The sequence below is a fragment of the Cordyceps javanica genome, chromosome 3 (assembly GCF_051103115.1).
Source record: "Cordyceps javanica chromosome 3, complete sequence".
In the NCBI taxonomy this organism is placed as follows: domain Eukaryota; kingdom Fungi; phylum Ascomycota; class Sordariomycetes; order Hypocreales; family Cordycipitaceae; genus Cordyceps; species Cordyceps javanica.
The window spans coordinates 2,991,001-3,014,216 of NC_139297.1; the positions used below are offsets into that span (position 1 = coordinate 2,991,001).

At 54.1% G+C, this 23,216-nt stretch overlaps 5 protein-coding genes across 5 annotated transcripts; 3 read left to right on the forward strand and 2 right to left on the reverse strand.

Moving 5' to 3' along the window:
* Window positions 1-4,398, forward strand: V2A60_005107 (DNA-directed RNA polymerase III subunit RPC1; the record flags this gene model as incomplete). Its single annotated transcript, XM_083256420.1, has 2 exons — window positions 1-86; window positions 153-4,398. 2 exons carry the CDS (start codon window positions 1-3, stop codon window positions 4,396-4,398), a joined length of 4,332 nt encoding a protein of 1,443 aa, XP_083112546.1.
* A 1,342-nt stretch (window positions 4,399-5,740) lies between these two features.
* Window positions 5,741-6,331, forward strand: V2A60_005108 (uncharacterized protein; the record flags this gene model as incomplete). The annotated part of the gene is made up of 1 exon (XM_083256421.1): window positions 5,741-6,331. One exon carries the CDS (start codon window positions 5,741-5,743, stop codon window positions 6,329-6,331), a length of 591 nt encoding a protein of 196 aa, XP_083112547.1.
* Window positions 6,332-6,776: 445 nt separating this feature from the next.
* V2A60_005109 (concanavalin A-like lectin/glucanase domain-containing protein) lies at window positions 6,777-7,727 on the reverse strand (the record flags this gene model as incomplete). The annotated part of the gene is made up of 1 exon (XM_083256422.1): window positions 6,777-7,727. The coding sequence occupies one exon, from the start codon at window positions 7,725-7,727 to the stop codon at window positions 6,777-6,779; it is 951 nt and encodes a 316-aa protein (XP_083112548.1).
* Window positions 7,728-11,656: 3,929 nt separating this feature from the next.
* On the reverse strand, window positions 11,657-13,148 carry V2A60_005110 (galactosyl transferase GMA12/MNN10 family-domain-containing protein; the record flags this gene model as incomplete). Its single annotated transcript, XM_083256423.1, has 3 exons — window positions 11,657-12,326; window positions 12,395-12,683; window positions 12,761-13,148. 3 exons carry the CDS (start codon window positions 13,146-13,148, stop codon window positions 11,657-11,659), a joined length of 1,347 nt encoding a protein of 448 aa, XP_083112549.1.
* Window positions 13,149-19,868: 6,720 nt separating this feature from the next.
* Window positions 19,869-22,886, forward strand: V2A60_005111 (glycoprotease family-domain-containing protein; the record flags this gene model as incomplete). The annotated part of the gene is made up of 1 exon (XM_083256424.1): window positions 19,869-22,886. One exon carries the CDS (start codon window positions 19,869-19,871, stop codon window positions 22,884-22,886), a length of 3,018 nt encoding a protein of 1,005 aa, XP_083112550.1.
* Window positions 22,887-23,216: the final 330 nt, after the last annotated feature.

Consider the following 23,216-nt stretch of genomic DNA (forward strand, 5'->3'; position numbering starts at 1 on the left):
ATGGCGCACGTTCACGATGTTGGTGTCAAGCAGCAGCTTGTTGACAAGGTGCCCAAACGCTTTCGCGGCATCAAGTTTGGCATACAGTATGGCCTCCAACGAGTACATCGTCCGCTTTGATGACCGACCCGTATTAACCAAACGCTCTTCAGATCCAACCAGGACATCTCCAACCAGGCCGTGACCGAAATTTCCAACCGACTACTCTATGACATCGAAAACAACCGCGCTCCATACCAGAATGGACCCCTCGATTACCAGCTCGGCACCTCGAGCAAGACAGGCAAATGTGCCACCTGCAACGAATCCCTGCAAAACTGCAACGGGCACTTTGGCTACGTAAGGCTTCCACTGCCTGTCTTCCACGTGGGCTATCTGCGCTTCATCATCTCCATCCTGCAAGAGATCTGCAAAGACTGCGGCCGAGTCCTGCTCGAGGAGCCGCTGCGCCGCCAATTCCTCTCCGAGCTCCGGCGGCCCTTCATAGATAACCTGCGGCGCACGCAGATTTGCAAGAGGATCAACGAGCAATGCCGAAAGACCAAGAACTGCCCCTACTGCGGCTCCGTCAACGGCCAGATCCGCAAGTTCGGCGTCTTGAAGCTGGTCCACGACAAGTTCTCCTCTTACAACAAGTCCACAGCCATCAAAAAGGTTCCACCCGAAAGCAAGGTCCTTTTTGACTCGTCCTTTACCGAAGCAAAGCGCGAGAACCCCGAACTCGAAAAGCATCTTCGCAAGGCCATGGAGGATCTCAACCCTCTGCGGGTCCTGAACCTCTTCAAGTTGATTACTGCTACCGACTGCGAGCTGCTCGGTCTCAACGCCTCCGAGGGCCGACCCGAAATGTTCATCTGGCAGTTTCTGCCCGCGCCACCTGTCTGTATTCGGCCGTCGGTTGCGCAGGACAATGCCAGTAACGAGGACGACATCACGACAAAGCTCGCCGATATCGTTTGGGTCAGTGGCATGATTCGGTCGGCATTGCAAAAAGGGTCCGCCATCCAGACCATTATGGAACAATGGGAGTATCTGCAGACCCAGATTGCCATGTACGTCAACAGTGACGTCCCTGGCTTGCAGCAGCCTGGCTTCGGCAAAGCGATGCGAGGATTCTGCCAGCGCCTCAAGGGTAAGCAGGGTCGATTTCGTGGTAACCTTTCTGGTAAACGTGTCGATTTCTCCGGCCGAACCGTCATTTCCCCCGATCCCAACCTGGGCATTGATGAAGTTGCCATTCCCCAGCTTGTTGCCAAGAACCTCACATATCCCGAAAGAGTCCAACGCCAAAATATGGCCAAGCTCCGGCAATGTGTCAAGAACGGCCCAGACGTCTGGCCTGGAGCTCAGAGCGTTATCAAGATGGACGAAGGTGGCTACAAAATCAATCTCAAGTTCGGTAATAGGAATATGGTGGCTCGAGATTTACGAATTGGTGATGTGATTGAGCGTCACATTGAAGACGGCGATATTGTTCTCTTCAACCGTCAGCCCTCACTGCACAAGCTCAGTATTATGAGCCATCTCGTCAAGGTGCGCCCTTGGAGAACTTTTCGACTCAACGAATGTGTCTGCAATCCTTACAATGCTGATTTCGACGGTGACGAAATGAACCTTCACGTTCCGCAAACCGAAGAAGCTCGTACCGAGGCCATCACCCTGATGGGTGTTAGACACAACCTTACGACTCCCAAGGACGGCGCTCCCATCATTGGTGCCACACAGGATTTCATCACAGCCGCCTTTTTGCTCAGCAGCAAAGACAGGTTCTTTGATCGCAAGACCTTTACGTACATGTGCATGCACATGCTTGACAGCCAGACACGTCTTGACCTCCCTCCCCCGACCATTATTGCTCCCGTTGCGCTGTGGACGGGCAAGCAGCTTTTTAATGTCATGATGCGGCCAAACAAGGAATCTAACATTAGAATCAATTTCGAGTCCAAGTGCAAGACGTTTTCTGGCAAGTCCAAGAATATACCGGACATGGACCCCAACGACGGATGGCTCGTCGTCCGCAATTCCGAGGTCATGTGCGGTGTCATGGACAAGGCGACAGTAGGAACAGGCAAGAAGGATTCCGTCTTTTACGTTATGCTGCGTGATTTTGGAGCGGACCATGCTGCAACTGCCATGAATCGTCTGGCTCGACTCTGTGCCAGAACACTTACGAACCGTGGCTTCTCTATCGGCGTCGGTGATGTCTGCCCCACGGGAAGTCTCACTGCAGAGACGGAGCGTCTCGTGTCGATTGCCTATCAACAGTGTGACGATCTCATTGAAAGTTTCAAAGCAGGAAAGTTGGAGAAGTCACCCGGTTGTAACTTGGAGCAGACGCTTGAAAACTCCATTTCCGGTATCCTTTCCAAGGTCAGACAGCAGGCTGGTGACTACTGCATCGATACGCTGAGTCGCAACAATGCTCCGCTCATCATGGCCAAATCTGGCTCCAAGGGCTCAGATATCAACGTCGCTCAGATGGTGGCCCTGGTCGGCCAGCAGATTATCGGTGGTCAGCGAGTCCCTGATGGTTTCCAGGACCGTAGTTTGCCACACTTCTTCAAAAATGCCCGACAGCCACCGTCCAAGGGTTTCGTCAAGAACAGTTTCTACACCGGGCTTTACCCTACAGAGTTTCTGTTTCACGCCATTTCTGGACGTGAAGGTCTGGTCGATACGGCCGTCAAGACTGCAGAAACTGGTTACATGTCGCGTCGATTGATGAAGTCGCTGGAAGATCTTTCCACACAGTATGATGATACAGTTCGTACCTCTGGGGGCACAGTGGTCCAGTTCCAGTTTGGTGGTGACCGGCTTGACCCTGTGGACATGGAAGGCTCTGGCGCACCGGTGCAGTTTGTTCGTACATGGCGCCACGCCGAAAATACGACCTGGGATAATGAGGAGGCAGCGCTCACTCCGAACGAAGCACGCGAGCTCTGCGGCAACATGCTGGCCAGCGAGCGGAAAAGGTTCCCTCGCAAAGGCCTTTTGCACGGCGAGGCGCTCGACTATGAGGACGTTAGCGACTATGCCGTTGACGAGCACGAAGGAGCCAGAAAGTTTATCACAGAGGTGGAAGACTTTGTCGGAGGCTTGGCCAACAAGCTGGAGAGAGTCCGTGCCTTGGCGGGCCTCGGCAGCAACGACAAGACACGAAGGGCAGCACAGGACCATGCTGACCGGACAGCCAAGATTACGGCGACAACATTGCGACTTTTCATCAAACTTTGTCTGCACAAGTACAAAAAGGCCCAGGTGGAACCCGGCCACGCGGTCGGTGCTGTCGGTGCGCAGTCTATCGGTGAACCAGGTACCCAGATGACTCTGAAGACTTTCCATTTTGCTGGTGTTGCTGGTATGAGTATCACGCAGGGTGTGCCGCGTATCAAGGAAATCATCAACGCATCCAAGACCATCAGTACCCCCGTCATTAGTTGTCCTCTGATGAACAACCAGCAGATTGAGGCTGCCAAGGTGGTCAAGGCGCGAATCGAAAAGATCTTTTTGCAGGATGTGCTGCACTACGTCGAGGACGAGTGGCGGCCTGACGAGGGCAACGTGGTGGTGCAAGTGGACAGACAGGCGTTGGCAGACATGCATCTGGGCGTTGACATCCACGACATTGCGCAGGCCATCTGCAAGGACCGCAAGATGAAGATCCAGGCTACCGACATTGCCATCATCGGGGACCGCATCTCCATCCGCGTGCGCGACAACACGAGTGTGGTGGCGAAGCGCACGACGCGGGGCAAGAGCGCAGAGGACACGAGCGACATGCTGCTGCGCGCCAACGCGCTGCGGCGCATGCTTCCGGCGCTCCCCATCTCGGGATACCCGGACGCGTCGCGAGCGCTGATTGAGACGTGCGAGGACGGCACGCACCGGGTGCTGGTGGAAGGGTACGGGTTCCAGGCGTGCATGACGACGGAGGGCGTCATCGGGACGGAGGTGCGGACCAACAGCGTGATGGAGTGCAACGACGTGCTGGGGATTGAGGCGGCGCGGACGACGATTGCGTACGAGATTGAGCAGGTGATGAAGTTTATGGAGATTGACCACCGGCACATGCAGCTGCTGGCCGACGCCATGACGTTCAAGGGCGAGATCCTGGGCATCACGCGCTTCGGGTTGTCCAAGATGCGGGACAGCGTGCTGCACCTGGCGTCGTTTGAGAAGACGCCGGACCACCTGTTCGAGGCAGCGGCCGGCATGAAGACGGACAAGATTGAGGGCGTCAGCGAGGGCATCATCATGGGCCAGGGCATGGCGGTCGGCACCGGCGCGTTCCAGGTGGTCCGCCGGCTGGGCATCGCGGCGGCGGACGTGGGGCAGAGGGACACGCTGTTTGAGGATGCGTGGGCGGCGGAGACGAAGAGGCGGCGGAAGCACGCCTAAGGTGATGTGATACCATGATGTTTTAAGTTTAGTTTTTCTTTTTCTTTCTTCTTTTTCGCATGATGGGAAAAGCGGCGTATAAAGGATCATGATTTTGACATGTATGTACAAGGGAGCAAAAATTTTCATGGAAAAGTAGAACATATGGAAGCATTTGAAACGATGATTCGCTCCATCTAGGGAAGATAGGCATGGAGAATGGCAAGTTTGCTTATGATTTCGCAGATGATTCCCCCCCCCAAAAAGTCGCCGAGGCCCATCGAGGATGTAGCCCTAGGATCTTGGCTCTGCTGCGTTGGACCCTCTCCTCCTTCTCCTTCTTGCACATTGTCAAGTTTTGTTCTCTTCTGATTGGGGGCGTTTGCTCCCAGCCTTACCGGAGTGGAGGAGGGGAGGGGAGGGGGAGGGGGGGGGTTGAAGTTTAGTTGCCTTGCGAATCCCGGGCATGAGTGATGGTCTCATTTTGTTCTTTTTTCTTTCTTTTTGGCCGTCTTGTTTGCCTTGACATCTTCTTTTCGGCCTGTTGTTTTTTATTCCTTTTTCTAGAAAAAAAAGAAGGAAAAAAAAACAACCAGCAACATAGAAGACAAGACAAACATGGGTTGGCTCCCCACGGGGTTCATATTACCCGAACCGGTCTCTTTGCCGATCTCCCGTGCCGTCGAGACAATGCTGCGGACTGCGAACCGCTTTTGGTTTGCCTTTTTTTTCTTCTTCTTCTTCTTTTGCCTTTCCCCTCCCCAGTTTATTCCCTATTCCTATCCCCACAAAGACAGGGCCAGCCAACCACAGCGCTCAATTTGATGCCAGGGCCCTTGTCCCTCTTCTGCCTAATCGGGTTTGTCAATAGGGCTGGCTGCTTTCCTTGTGGTAGGAGGGCGGCACGGATTTCTTGTCCTGGCCTCGAGCCTTGCGGTGGAGCGTCATGTTGCATATGTCTGCCTGGGTTGAAAGTCGTCTTGTACGGCTTGGCAGGCTCGCTGTGTGGGCAATGGACCGTCGGACCCGGACAGGTGTTGAAGAAGATGAAGGCAGTAGTTCCCTTTTCCCTTCTCATCTATAAATTAGATGAAGCTCCTCCCCCTTTTCCTCGGAGCCTGCCTTGAGACTTGAGTCTTCTTTTTATTCTTTCTGTATTTTCCGTCTCTGTCTTCCACTGTCTCTCTCCGTCTCGCAGGATAAAACGTCCGTCGTCACCATTTCTGATTCGAAAAGAGTTCAGCCACAGGCCACTTACACGCTCAGCCAACCACACACCCCCATCCCATCATCTACAACCACACACAACCACACACAAAGGCACACACAAATACAATCGCCCCCCGCCTCCACTCAACCCACCATGAAGACCATCTCCCCCGTCCTCGTCCCCTTCGCCGCGCTCCTGCTGGCGCCGCCCCCCGCGGCCTGCGCCGGCCTGAACCGCGACGCCGACCAGCAGCAGCTCCCGTCGTCGACGCCGGCGTCGGCCGTGCTCGGGACCGTGACGGGCCTCCCGCCGTCGGTGACGGGCGCGCGGTACACGTCGCTCGCGTCCGCCCTCTACTCGGTCGAGCGCGGCTTCTACAACGACGACCGGTACGCGACGGTGGCCTCGCACGTCTGGTCCGCCGCCGCCCGCGCCTCCGACTCGGAGCGCGTCGTCCCCTCCCTCGCCCTCTCCACCTGGGAGTGGCAGGCCCTCACCTCGGCCGCCTGGTACGACGGCAACATGCCCAGGGACGACAAGAAGCGCGTCGCCGAGTTCATCAGCGCCTGGAGCGCCCAGTACGGCAAGTTCGTCGGCGGCCAGGACGCCAAGCCCGGCGACGACAAGAAGGGCGCCGCCGCCACCGCCGCCGCCGCGCCGGGGGGCAGTGCCGCGCAGAACCTGGCCGTGGTGTGGGCGGCGGCGGCGCTGGCCGGGTTGGCTGGTTTTGTTGCTGTCATATAAGCATGGACTGCGGGCAAGTATTTCTATTTTTGTTTTTTTTTTTCGTCTTTTCTCGACATGGCGATGGAGAGTTGAGAGCCAATGGTATGTGTGCATAATGAGACATGGAATCCAAGTTGAGGCCAAGGACGACAACGTATAATGGTAGCATATCAAATGAGCCATGTAAATACCACGTTAATGAATATTATCTTGAGCGTCACATGAACCATAAAGAGACACTCAAGAGTCTACAACAGCAGGAGACAACGACAAGCCATCTGTCTTACAAGGGTTTGTATATGCATTGATATCGGCTGTTTACAACTCAAATAGTCTAGTGTTGAGTAAATACAAGAAAGTGAATAAAGAAAAATATGAAAACGAGAATTGCCAAACATCATGACATCACCAGTAGTCCGTCAAGTAGGCGCTCCCGCATCAAAGGTATCAAGCTAGTAGTCCCCTAGAGAATTTGGGCCTGGTAGACTTTGACGCTGTTGATGCTCCAAAAGGCATCGGCAAAGACTCGCGGGTAGGAAGAGACATAGTCCTCGCACGTAGGCGCGCGGGGGGAGCATTCATCGGTTGAATGCCAGGTCGCGCCGGCCCAGTTGCCGCAAAAGGTGGTGTCAAAAACAATCTTGTGATCCTTGAAGGCCGAGGCAAAGTCGCAAGACGGGCCAGAGGCGAAATTACCGATGGGCTGGCCCCAACTCGAGGGCTGGGGGCTGCCGCTGGTAATGTCCTTGGGAATCCTGCAACGGGGGAAGAACCAGACGGAAATGCGCAAGTCGGTCCACTCCATGGCATAGACGCCGCCGCCATTGGCATTGAAACCGTCACCGTAATTTTGGTTGTCCGTCTGCTGACTACAGCCAGTCGGGGCGTTGCATTGCTTGCTGACGACAGGTGTGCTGTCTTCGGCGACATAGTCAGACATTTCGCAACGGTTTTGGGAGGTGTGAACAAAGATGGAGTTCGTGGATTGCTTGTGGATACCCTCGATGATGTCAATTTCACCCGAGGTCGGCCAGTTAGGGCCAAACGTCCAAAAAGCCGGCCAGACACCGCAGGTGTTGGAGGGCATGTGGGCAATATCAGCGATAAAGAGGCCCTTGGTGAAGGTCTTTTGGGATTCGACGCGAATGGAACGTCGACCTTTGGGAGTGCCAAAGGTGGTAGAGTCGACGCCCATGTAGATGGTGCCGTTGCGAATGCCGCTCAGGCCGGAAGCCTGTGCAGTGGGCTGATCAACATACTCGACGAAACCCTGGGTCGGGTCGGGCTCGCTGAAGTGGACAAATTCCTGGAAAAAGTTGGAGGCGTCGTACACCGTGTCGAGGCCGTATGTGGCTTGGGCGACGTGGGCGAGAAGTGCGGTGGCCATGGCCGTGAGAAGCGTTGAGCGAAGCATGACGATGGTGGAAATGAGTGGGCGGATGCTTTGGGGCGATGCAGATGCTGTGAAAGGCTAGAAATCTGGGAGGCGCAGCGTTTCCAGCACTTATAAAGACTGGCTGGCCTTGAGTCTGTTTGTCGAGAAAAGAATGTTTGCAAAGTGTTGAGTTTGTCGCGAAGCAAAGAAAGAGAATGGTTGCTTGATGCGTATAAGAGAATGGATGAATGAATGGCCAGAAAGCGTTGGGACGAGCACACAAGTGTCAAGTTGAGCACGAAACGAGGTGGCTGACAAGACAAAGAGCTGTTGGCGAGGAAGGACCGGATCTTCTGGGAACGGGGAGGAGTGAGTGGTGAGTGGTGAGAAGCAACTCAAGAGACTCGAGGGAATGGCGGTGCAGCGGCAGGAGAGAAGGAATCCGAGAGAGGTGGAAAGGAGTGTTATATATAAGAATAGCAATGACGTGGAGGTATGAAAGAAAGAAAGAGAGGGTTGAAGACCAGCTTCAACGGACAAGAAGAGAACACCAAAGGAAGGATGGTAGAAGCGAGAGGGACAGGCCAAAGACAGACGACGGGCTTGTCGTGTGCTTCGGACCAATGCAGCGGGAGGCGGGAGGAAGTCTAAGGTTCGGGGTGAGACAAAAGAGTCTGGCCGTTGACGGGAACGCGCATTGTCTAATCGGGAGGAGAAGAGAGAGAGAGAGAGAGAGAGTTTTTCTTCTGTTTCGGTTTAGTTTCTTCTGCCCATTGTTTTAAAAAAAAAAATTCTAATACCTCTTCTCTTTCTCTTTTTCCTTTGCTCCCCTCGACACCGGCGCGCATCCCGGCGCGTGCGCACAAGAGCACATGTGTGTGTGTTGTGGTGGTGGAGGGTATGGGTACTGGCTGGCTAGGTGCTGCTAGGATGAGAGGGCCATCGATTGATTGATTCTCGCGTGTGTCACGAACTCATACATAGCAACAGCCCAGCTAGAGCCAGCAAGAGTTAGGACCATGGTTGTTTCCGAGAAGGCTGCAGGGTCGTCCGAGGTCGTATCGGGAAGGGGACAAAAGAGCGGGGGAGAGGGAGCCCGTGTAGGCGGTGGCTGTTGCTTGAGTTGGGAGGAGTCGAAATGTGATCAGTGAGAAGGGTCAAGGAGGGTGAGGAGAGGGGGAGAGGAGGAGAGGAAGAAGAAGATTTGAGATGCGGTGGTGATGGATCCATCATCCAGGTTCCCGTTTGCTTGGACGTCGCCGTCTGCTCGGCAGCTGCCAGCTGGTCGGGCGTTTGCAAAAAGGGACGGGGCCATTGGGCACGGGCCAGTGAGGGCGCCGCATCAGCTGGCAGATCTGTCGACATGCTGCAGGGGACGGGGCGGGCGGCGGGCGGCGGAGACGGGGGGCGCTGGCCGAGGCGGCGCCAAAGGAGCTGGTGATCTGTGCCGAGCATCTTTCTTTACTTGGTGTACCAGTACTGATGAATCCGTTGGTAGTAGATTAGTACCAAGGTAGGTACTTGCTGATGCGTCACTGTAGGTACTACCAACCGGTAAGAGCAAATCTTCCATCTACAAAGAAACGAGGCCTTCTCCCATACCTACCTACCCACAACTTTGGCTTGGGTCGGCACGAGCCTTCTATGTAGATGGGCAAGTCAATGGGCAAATCACCAAAAACGAATAACCTCTGCCTGTTTCGGCACCGTTACAAACCCCCTCGATGTGCTTCAACCACGGCCAACCCCAGCACCGGCTCGCCCCCCTGGTCGAAGCGCGTCTTCGCATCGGAGCCCTTTTTTTTTTTTTTCTCTTCCTTTTCCTTCTTTGTCGACTTTTCGTTTTTTCCCCCTCCCCCTCTGCTACACGCCAAGTAGTTACTTACCAACTCAAGCAAGGAGCCTGGGTCTCGTGGTGCCATCTCGCCTTTCTTTTACCCTTCCTAACCCACTGGCCCATTACCCGCATATTGTTTAACCCCCAAGCAGTTGATCCGTCCTGTATGCGAAACCAAACAAGAAGATATCAAATCCCTCGAAACGTCCAACATGTCTCCCATTAGAACGCCGACAGTTGTCAGAAACGCTACCTCGCACCATGTCCTTCCACCTTGACACGCCACTCGGTCCAAGTACACCACATGCCAAGCCTGCTGTCACAGCCCCATTTACTGCAATGCCCGTCATCTCTTTCTCTTTCTCTCACTCTCTCCCTCTCTCCCTCTCACTCTCCCGCTCCGACTCATCAAAGACTAGATAGAAAATAAGATGAGGTAGTGGACCGCATTCTGCATCTCCATGTACTTACAGGGTTCTATGAAAGCCCGAGGACACATTCTAATCCCCCCGCCAGCATGACCACGCCTCGGCCCGTTACACTGCCCACACTACGGCGGGGAATGAGAGCAAGAACAAAGAGAGAGGCGAGGGATGTCAATGAAGGTGTCATTTCATATTCATATATTAGTTGGACAAGATTCTTTCAAAGACTGCCCGGCGCCCTGGCGAATCCAAGCCGGGGCCCCCCTCCACGCCGGCTTATCCTTGACAGGAATATCTCTCTGTGCATCCCAATCTGGGCAAATGACTTGCGCATACATGTACCCACATACATACGCATACATACACGTTCGCGCATACATGAACATACGCGCCTCGGACAAGAAAAAACCAACAGTCTTCTGTATTAAGTATAAGTTGTAAGCTCTGTCGTCATCTCGAGCCGACCATGGGCTTCTCCATCACCAAACAGGCCCAAGGTCGTGCATACCAGCCTCGGTGGCGTGTAAACACTTTGGTGGTTGAGCGCCGAATAATCGGCCTCGTGCAAGAAAGAAAGAAGATACCGTCTCTCCTTTTACTTTGTCATATGCCTACGTTGGCAGTACTTGAAGAGTGCCGCATTCTCCTTGGCATCTCTCTCATCTTCAGAGGTACTATCAAGTAGCGTCCGTCATTGGGGAAATGATACTTTGTCATTATATGCGAGTAATCTCTGCTTGAATTTTTTTTTATACATCTGATCCCATTTCATCACATCTATAAAATATACCCAATCATACCAGGAGAAAAAAAACAGAAAGAAACTAAAAGACTCCAAACCTCTGAGAAGAAGAAAATAAAGAGTTGGTTTAAAACCCCGGCCTGGCGCTTCCTACCTCCATGGCTGTAAAACGGCGCAGGACCCATCCGTAGACGAAGAAAAGCGTATAGAGTAGAAAGCAGAAAGCAAAGAAGATAAGTCGGGAAGATGAGAAGAAGAAAAGAAAGCAAAAATAAAATAAAATAAGACGAGGCAAATGGTGATAAATGCGCAACGCCGGTATGAAGGGGGCCAATTCTGCCCCCGCCCGACCATGGGAAAGAAAAAAAAAGTCAAAAACAGACAGCAGTTGCCGTCCTCCATGCATCATGATTTTAGCCTCTTGCAAAAGTAAAGATCCTCCCTTCGCATCTTAAAGAAATGGCTACCTTTTTTGTCTTGGTAGCAATAAAACGCCTTGCTGTGTATTGGTACACTACCTTCCACGCAGCGTCGTCGCCTAGTTTCATTTGTAAATCAAGTCTTCGGAGCCGTCGCTTCGGGGCCTCTTCGTGTTCAAAATAGCAGATTCTGTAGCAAGCCGAGGCAGACCATACCATCTCATTGCAACTTGTCCAATAAGTTTGTCATGCCACGAAACCGCCCATCCGTTCGCCAGCGTACTCGGCCCGGACGATTCGCCAAAAAGAACGCCGACTCCTTGCCCCTCTCTCCTAAAAGCACTGCACGTCGCATCTGGTTCTGGCCCGCATCATGGAACCAGATGCCTCGCAGTCCAAGCAAACGTAAATGTAATATATATGTGCAGTGGAATCGAAATGAAATCAGTCCAAATACCGCAATACAGGGCTGCACGTAGGCAGTCTGCTCCTTTTTTTTGCTCGTGGTATCGACTCATCAATGTTTGCAAGACCAGGGCGCGCTTTTACAGGCGAACATGTTGTCCGGTAAGATGATACCAGATGACAGCAACAAAGTCCTCCTTGAAACGCTCCCACGGGTTGCGGTTGAGCCAGTAGCTAAACTGGCGATAATGGTACATCTCACCCCAGCAGTCACGGCCCCATTCGCAGCCAGCCATGTTGACCATGAAGTCACGGTCTTTCTCGTGGTAGTGGAAGCGCGTGAGATTGGCACCAGTACCATCGCCACAGGCGGCGGGAGGAAAGCTGTTGATCATGCGCTGGGGCACGAAGCCAGTGTGCTGACGAACCCACGGGTGACTTTCGTACAGGGACTCGAGGGCGTCCTGCTCCTTGTGCTCCCAGGCCATGTGCTTCTGCTCATAGGCGACGGGATCCCACCAAATATCCAACAGACGCTCAGTCCAAGCGCTGCGGCGAACAAAAAAGGAGCCCAAATTAAAGCCAGAGCAATCTTGCGAGAGGACGAGGTTGACAGAGTTCGGATTTCCGTCACCGGCGGGGCTGCGAGATTCTTCGTCGAGATACGGGTCATTGAAAGGGTGTGTAATGTTGAGGGGGTTGTACTCGTTGATGTCGCGGTAGGTATTCTTGCCGAGACTGTTGAAAAGGTGGTCTTGCAGCGAGTACGAAGGCTCCATGACAATCGTGTTAAGGTCGAGCCACCAGAACCTATCGAGCAAAGGGTTAGCAGCTACAATTGACCAGGTTCAAGTCGTGGCTCTCGACTCTCGACATACCACTCGGCATCAGGGTATTTACGCATGGCGTTGCGCAAAAAATCAACCTTTTCCCAGCTTTCTCTCCATTCGTGTGCATATCGCTTCTTAGTGCTCATATCCACAATCTCGAGGTCATAGCCCCAGCGGGCGACATAGTTGCGCTTGTTTCTTATGCTGTCTCGTTCAATGGCCCATTCGCGAGCTCCCTTCCACTCCATGACACCGCCGCCAACATTGGCGGCGAGGACAACGACAAACTTGGAGCCACCGCCACCCCACGTGGCTCTGCGGTACCAATAGACGAGAGCTGCAAGGGTTTCAAGCAAGTTAGCGAGAGGATTTCTTCTTGTTCGGAGTGTGTACCCCAACGAATGAAGGACGTACGCGAGTGGTAGAAGACAAAGACGCAAAATAGAAGAAAGAGAGCGATGAGCAGGCGCAACTTTAGCTTACGGCCCATGCGGCCGAAAATAAGCTTTATCCGTCCGACAAGGGGCACCTTGTCGAGGTACGAGTTGGGTCGCGCGAACTTTTCCTTTTCGTCGGGTACAAATCGGGGTAGACTGCTCGATATACGGCGCATATGACGGCTAAAGAAGCCTTGGTTATGTGTTGAGAAGGACGGGTGGCCGTTTCGCAACTTGGAGGATTCCCATGCGACGGGACGGACGCTGTGGCTGCTGGCAGGACTGGAGCGACCACTGTTCATGTTGAGCCCAGGGCTGGACCAGCCACCGCCGGGGACAGGAGAGGGACTGCGAGAGAGCGACATTGGAGTAGCAATGGAGGGTGTTCCTACATTGTGAGAAGGAGAGACGAGATTAGCGAACAAGACTCTTATGAGGAAAATGCATGGCATGCCATGGCGCTGTGGACGGGTGGAAGGGTGGACAGGCGGGCAGGTGGACAGAGGTGGTCGGACAGTGCCAAGGGTGGGCGTCGCGGTAATTGTCTTTGCTGTTTTGTATGTCTGGAGAGCACGACGCAACGAGACAAGACACGAGAGCAAGCGCAGCGACAATCACAAACAAGAACAAGCAGAGGAGGTTGAACGAGGCGGAAGACGGGGGAGAGGGTGCGCGCAACGCGGCGGGCGGCGCAGGTAGTGGCACGGATATGGCAACTACCTACCAGGTACTACCTTGTAGGTAAGGTACCTAGGTAGACGGTAGGTAGGTGGGTGTCTGTAGGCAGGTAATAGGTACCTGTATGCAGGCAGGTACCCAGGTAGGTAGGTAGGCAATATTTAGAGATGGTCGGGGGGAGGGAGGGGGGTGGCCAGCTATGCGCAGTGATGCATCTTGTCGCAGGACGCAAGACAGGCTGGTATGCAGTCGCAGTTGGACAGGAGAGGGGCGGGGAAGTGGTATAGCAACGATAACAACATACCGATTATGGTGGGCAGTGAAGCCTCGTTTGCCTGTCGCGGGTGTATCTCGAGCAGATTGGCGGAGCGATTGTCGTTTACAGGAGAAGGGCCGGCGGAGGAGCGACGCCGATGGTGAGAGTGAACCGGCCGGTCGCTGTAGGAGCTCGAAGAGCCGGCGGAAAGCTTTGAAGGAGCCAGATTGACGGCTTGATGAGAAGCAAGAAGAAGAAAAAGGAACAGTAGTCGTTGAAAGCAAATCTGGAGAGAAAGGTGCGGCGGCGGGCCAAGGCGAAGGAAGAAGAGGAAAAAGAAAAAGAAAGAAAAAAAAAAGACCAGATAAAGAACAAGCGAACAGGAAAAGAGGCTGGCAGCTGTCGAGCAAAGGGGAGAAAAAAAAAGGGTGCGGTAAGTGAGTAGCGTGGTTGGCAGTGGGAACAGGCTAGTTAGGGGAGCCGCCGGCTCTTCTACAAGATGGGTGGTGGTGAAGGACTAATTTCTGAAAAAGAAGACGTGAAAAAGAAATTATGGGAAAATGACAATCTGGTCAATTTTTGCAGAGAAGATGGATGAGTTGGTAATAACAATATATTATGCAACTGGCCATGACCATCTTGACATGACCATCCTGACATGACCAGCCAGATACACAGAGAGACACTGAGGCCAGACATGGCTGGAGACGCCAAGGCATGTCAAGAGAAAGGGAGCAGGGGAGAGAGTGACTTGAAGTACGGATAGTAGGTCAAGAATGAACAGCATCGTCAGTAAAATCTACACCTGCCTACTTGCCTACTATAACTTGCCGGTAGCAAATTAATTGATTAATATATATTTATGTAAAAGCAGTGCTGATCAGAAGAGGAAGCAAGACGAGATTTCTTTGATACTTGCATAGGGGCAGGCAAATGCTTGCGGAATAATCTGCACTTGGCAGTAGGTCGGCTTTTTTTTTTTTTTGTGGTTCCCTGGGCGGATCCCCTAAATCTGCAAAATGCGGCTGCTGCTACTCCGAGGCTACAGGGGTGGGCTGCAGCAAAATGGCCCAGGGAGGGACGAATGTACCTGGTCATCTCGGATAAGTACCTGCCTGGGTAGCACCCTTATTGATAATAGGTAGTATTCAGTTACCTATCTATACCCAGGTCAGCTGCAATACTCACCTCCCCAGGGGTCCCTGTCTCCATGCCCCCGTGTACCCAGATAAGCAGCACAGGTACCTAAAGCTGCCAGAGTACCCTGCATCTGCAACGCAAGATGCTTGGAAAAGACGACACTTGGCATTTAAAAAGCTACCTAACTCCTACCTACTAAGGTACTCAAAGTACTTTGGCATCTTACTGGCATCTGGGTAAGTAGCAAGTACACACCACAATCCCCATGACCATGGTCATCCATCTCCATCTCCATCAGTATGCTCCAGGTACTTACTTATCTCCATCTTGAATACATATCCGTACAGTGTTATACTACTTGCCTCCAGACTATAGATCCCTTTGGCACTCACCTCGCTCCCATCCGGAAAATGCCCCTCTCCACCGAGCAGCCTCGCTCCCGCTGTCAAAAGCTCGTGTTCCCTTTGGAGGTAGGTAGGTGGCGGCCAAAAACCTCGTAATAAATGCCGCCAACTGCGCCAACTGCGCCAACCGGTGCCGATTGCGCCCCAGGCAAAGCAGCCACTTGATTGTTAGTGCACCGAACTACTTACCATACAAGACGAGGTCAGACGATGCTCACGATGGCACTCTTTTGCCTTTGCCCGACTAGTTACTTATCCTGGCGCTGCCATATCTGGCCGGCCGCCCACACCCGTTCGTTCGTCAGCCATGGCCGATCCTCTGAATGCTGCATGAGAGGCGGGCCGAGATGCGACGTGCAACGTGGCGGGCAATGACGCCTTTTCTCCAAGGGCCGGGCGATGGTTACTGAGTGCAGTGGGAGTTTGCGCACCTGGCTGGTGGCTTTTTCTTTTTTTAGACTGGGTTCATTCATCAATCCACACAATGCATGGGCTTGCAAGAGTTGCGCTAATGCGCGGTACAAAGTGAAAAAGATGGCGACCAGGAATGGAGTTTTGCTGGTAAAAGAGAATGAAAAATACTTACAAGGTAAAGAGTAAAAATACAAGGCAAAGAGAAAAAATTCAAAAGTAAAGAGGCGAAAATAAATCGAAAAAAAAAAAGCAATGATCAAGAAATGAGCCACCGACCTGACCGGTTGCGCCAAGTCGAGAAACCCGTCAGCTAATAGAAAGAGAGAAAAAGCCATCTCTTGGCTTGCGACCGTTCTCAAGCCACCACTTGCAACACAAGCCCGCCACCAACCCAAACTAAATGAATACTTACTTACTGGTACTTGGTTGGGCGGGCACACCAAGTCAAAAATATCAGCACAAGTAGATTCAGGGGGCAAACATCAGATACTCAGTACAATCGAGTACGGGCGGCGCCTTCTCCCTTGTGCCAATTGCATCGCAAGTTGGTCCAAGCGAGGGCTCGCTTATGGTCCTTGTCACGTCTAATCTGCAATTTGTTATCTGCACTTGTACAGCCAACTTATCAGTACTCAATACTTACACCCACCTTTATTCCTCATCGATCAACTACTCCGTACCAGCATGCGCTTTCAACTTGCCTCCCTTCCCCTATAGCTATCCGCAGAGGAGAGCCGCAGATACCCACCCCGCTTTCAATAGTACAGAGCACTTAAGTATCGTGGCCCCCAAAGGAGACCAACAGGAGGGAGCGACAGTGTCTGTAACGGGCCACGGCATCTTTGCAATGCGTGCTCAGCATGGCGACAGCGGGCGTAATACTGAATGACTGAGTACTTACTTGCTTGTCTGGCCCACCGACTCCAGCTAGCTGATGCAACCGCAACTCATCACAGAGCATGAATGCCAAGGGGGCGGGGACCCCAGTCGGCCAGTCTCCCCTCGGGGGGCTGGCATTGTTCAGAGTTGAGAGGACATGTTTGCCAGCTTCCTTGCCAGCAAAAACGGCCGCGCTCGCTCCCTTGTTCCTTCCTTGTCGCATGTCCCCTGTTCCTTGTCAGCAGATGGTCTCGCTGCTGATATCCGCTCCAGCAAGGCTTCGCAACGTGCCTCAAGCAAGGCCCGTCTGGCGCTGAGTTGTGCCGCCTCTTGAGTCTTGCGTCGACCAGCCCCAGCTAGCACGAACCCCAGCCGCGAGGCCAGCCAGTGAGCGAACCGCATTGATATTACCCTCGGTCGCGCCTTGGCTCCATCTGCGCTGCACTGCGAGCCTGCCGTCCGTCGAGATGGAGGACGGCTTTCAAGTATCCGTACGGATGGATTACTTACTTCATTTCGATTTATTGACCCCCCCTTATCTACCGAGTACGGATACTTGTCCTGCACATACTCAGTACAAATCGTACTGAGTACTTGGGCGAACCCACCCAATTGGTCTGGCCACGCCTGTCCGAGGTCAACCCTTGGAAAATAGCGCGCATGGCGTCTTGACAACTTACAAAAACGTGCCGTTACCCCTTCGCTTGCTTACCAGTAAGTACACCTCCCCTTACTCTGGCCAGCCAAGTCGTGACAGTTCGCTGCATACAAAGGTGCCATTGTTTCTAAGCCCCCTCCTCTCTCTCGTCGTTGGCACACATGAGAAATTGCCAGGCACCAGGCCTGCGCCTGTTTCTCGTAGTGGCGTTTCGCGTCAACCAAAGAAGCAAATATCCAGACACAAGTGTCTACCCAGTAGGCAATATCTCACCCTGAAAAAGAAGAGCTTGCCCATCTTGCCAACTAGCCTCATCGCAAGACGTGCTCATTGCGGGCGACCTGGCCGCCAAATGCTAAAATGCCCAATTCCCCTTTCTGGCAGGACCCGGAATCAGCCATAACAACCGCACACATCGTCTCATCTCCAGCGTATGAGGATGTGCACTCGCTTCCGCTGGTTAAGCAGGCTCGTGCTCCACGCTTCTTCATTCCACAGGCTCTCTCTCTCTGTAAATCCAGCCCTCCCTCCATCACAGACATTGCCATCGCGTGCCAGGCCTCCTCAGGGGCTCCTCCTCCGCTACATCGGCGACCGGGTACCTGATGGCGTGGTCCGGGCAGTACCTGGCACCATCCAAAAAGCTTAATTTGTTCCTGGACCGGTTTTTGTCTGCTTGCAGACAGGCTGATAAGTAGCACGTTCGCTCGACGCGCCCTGTGCTCTGGAATTTCAACAAAGGCTTAACTACATTATAGCTCATTACGCAACGGCTGGCCCTGTCACAGCTTACCAGTGTTCATTATCCGAATATCCGTACATGCTGAAAAAATTATCACACGCCACGGCTCGATATCACTCGTTCTATGTATGATATTGACTCACTCCCTTGTTGTTTGTTTCAGTTGCTGCACACCCTTCCTAGTGGTGCTCGATTATGCCTACTGTTTCTATACAATTGTGCCCCCCATTCCTCCCTCGTCCATATCTGCTTTCGTTATGACACTACCACAAATAGCGAAAAACGAAAAAGGAAAAAAATCCAATTCATTTTTATCTGCATTCCTCGGCGCGCCTTGGCAACGACTCCAATTGTTCTCTGGCTGGCTTCCCCAATCTTGCGGACATACTGATGGTTGCTGTATCCTTGTCCTTTTTTTCGACGCAGATCGAATAAATCTGGGAAGAGGGGGGGGCTTGGCAGACTGACTGGTTGACTGACTGGCTAGCTACATACTGGTGTTCTTTCCGTCAATCTGATGTTGCATTGACGATTAAGAGTCAACACGGGCGCATGGACCCGGAATACATGGGCTCGCTGACCCTGTTGTCTCCTGCGTGTGTATTTCTCTGCTATGTATCCGTACTTTGATGCAGAGACGTGCCTAGTTTGGCCGTGGCTGTAAGTAACTTGTCGCGGGCTTGATTTTTGCTGTGTACAGCTGTCGTCGGATGACAGCACACAAAACTGTCAACAGATTTGCTCCGAATACCTGGGGTCTCGTTTCGCAATACTTGAGCTGCGTCACATGATGGCGCTGCTATGTGTAACCTAATTGTAACTCGCGGTACCGCAACTTTTGGAAGCCAGTCTCAGTATGAGCTCCAAACCATGATGGACACATCTGGAGCAATCAGAGGTCTGCTTCACCACACTTGCTAAGCAGCACTACACGTGCTCATATCTTCTAATCGAGAAAAGAACTTTGCGTAATTCACCTCTTCGGGCTACAATATTAGCACACCACCAAAAAAAAAAAAAAAATCCCGTGGGCCGCAGAGTGTCGAGTGCAGAATGCCAAAATTCCCTGCAGGGTAGCTGTCATGCCAAGCGGGTCGTCGACAGCCAATCGTGGTGTGATATGAAAAACCGGGCGGCTAGCAGAGACCAATGAAATCGCATCGACACCACCCAGAGGGCTTCATCTTACACCACAAAGCTCGGCGCTTAAACTCCCCTCCATCTCTCCGTATTTTCCCACCCACGGCCGCCTCGCCACCCATTCATCGTTCGTTCCTATGCTTTCTGGTGGCACAGGAGAGACGTCCTCCCCCCCCTTTCCCCCGCCTCTTCCCGTGCCTTTATTTAGCAAATGATTGCATGTTCGGTCGTGGAAACCGGGCCGCCGCTCAAATGGGTGGTGCTGCCCCACGCCTCCCCGAGGGCTTGCTGCCACTTGATGCTCACCCCGTTTGTCGTGTGATGTTCGTACTTTTCTTCCTCTTTTTTAATCACCAGAGGTGTTTCATCGGTTTCTAGCTTCTCCAACGCCCGTGGCTGAGACGCGTACGCTCGTTGTGTGCAACTGTTGTGTTTTGCTGCTCGTTTCCTTCTGGTCTCGTATCGATCTCGCTCCCTCTCTCTGTCTCTGACCTGCCGTTGTGCTCCAAAGCCACACTCATTTGACCTCGATCACTCTACACATTCGACTGCTCCAAAGCTGCCGCAAAGTTTCCCGACGGCTCTACCTTCTTTTGTATTCTCATTGCGTTTCTGGTAAAATTATACCAGAAGAAAACGTCCTTATTGCAGCTGAACCATCATTCCGCACGACGAGTGCATGCCATTCACTTACACATCGGCAACGGCCAGCGATCACGACCAGCAATCACGACCAACCTATAAGCTCGACGCCATCATCCAATACAGCTCCAAATGATCCCCGTACCATATCGAAGAGACGGGCATCTTCACCCATCCCCTCAGCCCAGCGTCCACGACTGGGAAGAGTGGGAGGATGCCAGCGTCACGCCCAGCGAAGACGACGAACAGACCCTTGTGCACGCCCAGCCGCCTCCCAAGCCGCCCTCGCAGTATCTGAAGCCCTCGAAGAATGCGAATGCGACGGTGCGCGTCTCTCGCCACTCTACCGTCAGGATTAAGCGTCTCAGATCGCGACAGAGACAAAAAGCCCAAAATGCCAAGGCTGGCATCAGCGTCATCACCGACATGGCCACTTTTGGTCGCGACGTCAAACCGCCCAGCCAAACAGGCGCCAAGTTTGCTGACTCGGCTGCTCTTCGTGCGCTTGAAGGCTCGCCCAACTCGGCCTCCGTCGGCAACTGGAACTGGCTGAAGAGAAACAAGGGAGGGCAGGGCCCTTCTGCCTCTCCCCAAAACGATCAATCGCCGAACCAAGGCCTCTCCCCGGATGACCGCCCCATCATGATTGGGATCGCAGTGCCGCCGAGCGATGCTTCTTCCTATGACCAGACCCCTTGCACGGCACATCCGGATAAGCGTAATCAGCCATCCGCCGGCATGGCCAAGGGTAGTGATAGTGGTGGTCTCGGCATTGTGCGCCATAACGACCCCGAACCACAGTCTTTCTGGTCGCCCGATACGCCGGACACCATGCATTCATTTACTCATGGCCGGCCCGCATCGAGTGTGTACTCCCAGGCGCCGCCGTCTGGTGCGCCCGTGTTGACCGATATGCCTCCGGTGCCGTCTCTTCCCAAGCAATACCAGAAGCATGGCAGACTCATCAGTCTGGAGCTTCAGGGTGGCGGCGCAGATGACGACGGCGCCGAAACGCCGTGCACGCTGTTCGAGGAAGACGGCACCAGCCCGAGGAACCTGGTGGCGGGCAAGAAAAAGACGCTCTCCCCGGAGAGTGCCGTCTCGCCCTCGCGCGGCTGGTGGGATCATCTCTCGCCGTTCGTCGATAAGCGAATGACTTTTAGTAGTCGCAAGCACAAGGTGGAATCTCCCAAAGACGTGCCATTCGTATCGTCTCCTGTCCAGGTCTCGCCCGTCATCTTCCCCAAGGCAGAGCCTGTCCGCCCTTCGAGCATAGCCAAGGCACCCATCGTTCGCATTCCCACTCCGCGGCGAACACCGTCGCCAAGCTCATCGGCCGGCCCGTCACAAACTTCAGAGTCTCGGGTCGCACAGTACTTGTCTGAATCACGGCGTCATGAGAAGCCAAGAATCACCATCACGGATGACCAAGAGTCCACAACGGACCACCCCCCGCCATATTCGCCCCCGAAACGGTCAGAGCAGGGCCCGATCCGTTATAGAGCCGTGTTCCCCCCGGGCCATCCGCTACACGCCCAGTTCCCTCCGTCCCCAAATCCCATCTCACCAGGTCTGGCAGCGACGATGACCTCGCAAGGTGCCACCCAGATGAACGAGTTGAGGTCCACGCACGCGCTCAGAAGCACACCTCCCCCTCCCGTGGCGTCTCACGCCCAACTTCCTGCTCGCCCTGTGGGAACATACCTGCCGCCCGCCCATCTGTTTGACGCGCCGGGACCGCAGAACCGTGTCGAGAGAACCAGACGCCGACACGAGAAGGAGGACATGGTTGCTCGCCGCGCTGGCGGCTTCTGGCGCGGCCGGGGCTGCATCCCAGCCGGTGGCTGCTACGGCCGCACGGGAAGAGAGGGCCGAAAGAAGCGCCGCATCTGCCTGTGCGTCTGGTCCGCAGTCATCGCTCTGCTCATCCTCGTCATCGTGCTGGCGGTGGTGCTCACAAGACCCCGCACCAAGCACGAGATGCCCTCCATCTGGGTCAACCTGACCGACTTCCCACCCATGCCGACTGGCGTTCTCACCGTGGCCGGAGGGGACAACACTGTAGCTAGGAGCGTCTGCACGGAGCCGACGACCCTGTGGAGCTGCTCACTGCCCAAGGACGACCAGAATTCGGTCGCGCCGTACAAACCTAACCAGCCCACCGTGATTATGCAGATCCAGTGGGACAACAGCACAAGAAAGTCATGGAAAGTCCCCAATGGAGACGCACCCGCGTCTGTTTCGAGAAGAAGAACCCCCGGCCTTGCCGCCAGAGCTCGCGCGCTTATTCTTGCCAGAGCCGGTTCTGATTTCAAGCCGGACCCGCCAGCACCCAACTTCAAGGACATGTGGTTTATGGGGGAGACGACGGACGGCATCGTCTCGGATGAAAAGGCCGGAGAGCCTGCGCCCTTTTACATTAGCATACTGAAATCCATGAATGAGACGGTGGAAAGCCCGACACTTCAAAGACGTGACGGCGGCGGCGGCCCCCCCACTACTGTCGGAAACGTCAGCCTCGACGACCTGCTACCCCGACCCGACTTGGCGCCCGACGGCACGCCCGCCGCCGCCGTCATGCTCCCGAACCCGGTGCAGCAGCCGGTGCGGCTCTACGACCGAGGCCTCGACACGGAGCACTACGGCTTCTACACGCACTTTAAGCGCACCATCTTCCTCAAGTCGGTCACGACACCGAACAGCAGCGACGACACCAACGTGCCGCTGGACGAGGACGGCGGGTGCCGCAAGTCCGAGGCCAAGTTCCTGGCAACGTGGGGCGAGACCAGGATGCTGGTGCGTATCTGGACCCGCCGCCTCGCGACCAACACGTCCAGCCTCGTCCGTCCGGACGGCCGTTCCTCCGCGGGGGGCGCGGGCGCCGAGTTGGCGCTGCGCCGCCCCGGCACCATGCCGTGGCCGGTGACGATTACGCTCGACACGCACGGCGGCGACCCCAAGAGGAAGCTGGTCTGGGAGACGCCCGTCGACGACCGCCTCCGTCTCGTCACGGGTCAGTCCAAGCTGCTGGTCAACAAGATGGACGCCGCCGGCACCTGGATCAACCCACGAGGCACGGGCGACGCCAAGTACGGCGGCTTCGACGGCGGCACGGGCGGCTGCAAGTGCGAGTGGGTGAACTGGACCTAGGTTTGAGATATATGTATATATAGACATGCGGATTGGGTAAAAAGTAGAGTAACTGGATGATAAGGGGGTTGAAAGTAATTAGCTTGGGATGACTATTGCTTGCAGGCACCTACAAGTTAGCCTGACAGATTTTTTTTTCGCATTTACAAGGTCGTTCTCGAATAATATTTGTACCCAGCATGGACAGGGAAATACCTACAAATATGAACAAAAGATCCGTTCCATGCTGCACTCCTTCCTTGACTCTTTTTGCTGTCGATGCTGCTCGTGTAAGTTGGTTGGTCCGCCTCTCGCCCCTCCCCGAACAATGTCTCCACTAAAAAGTTGCAA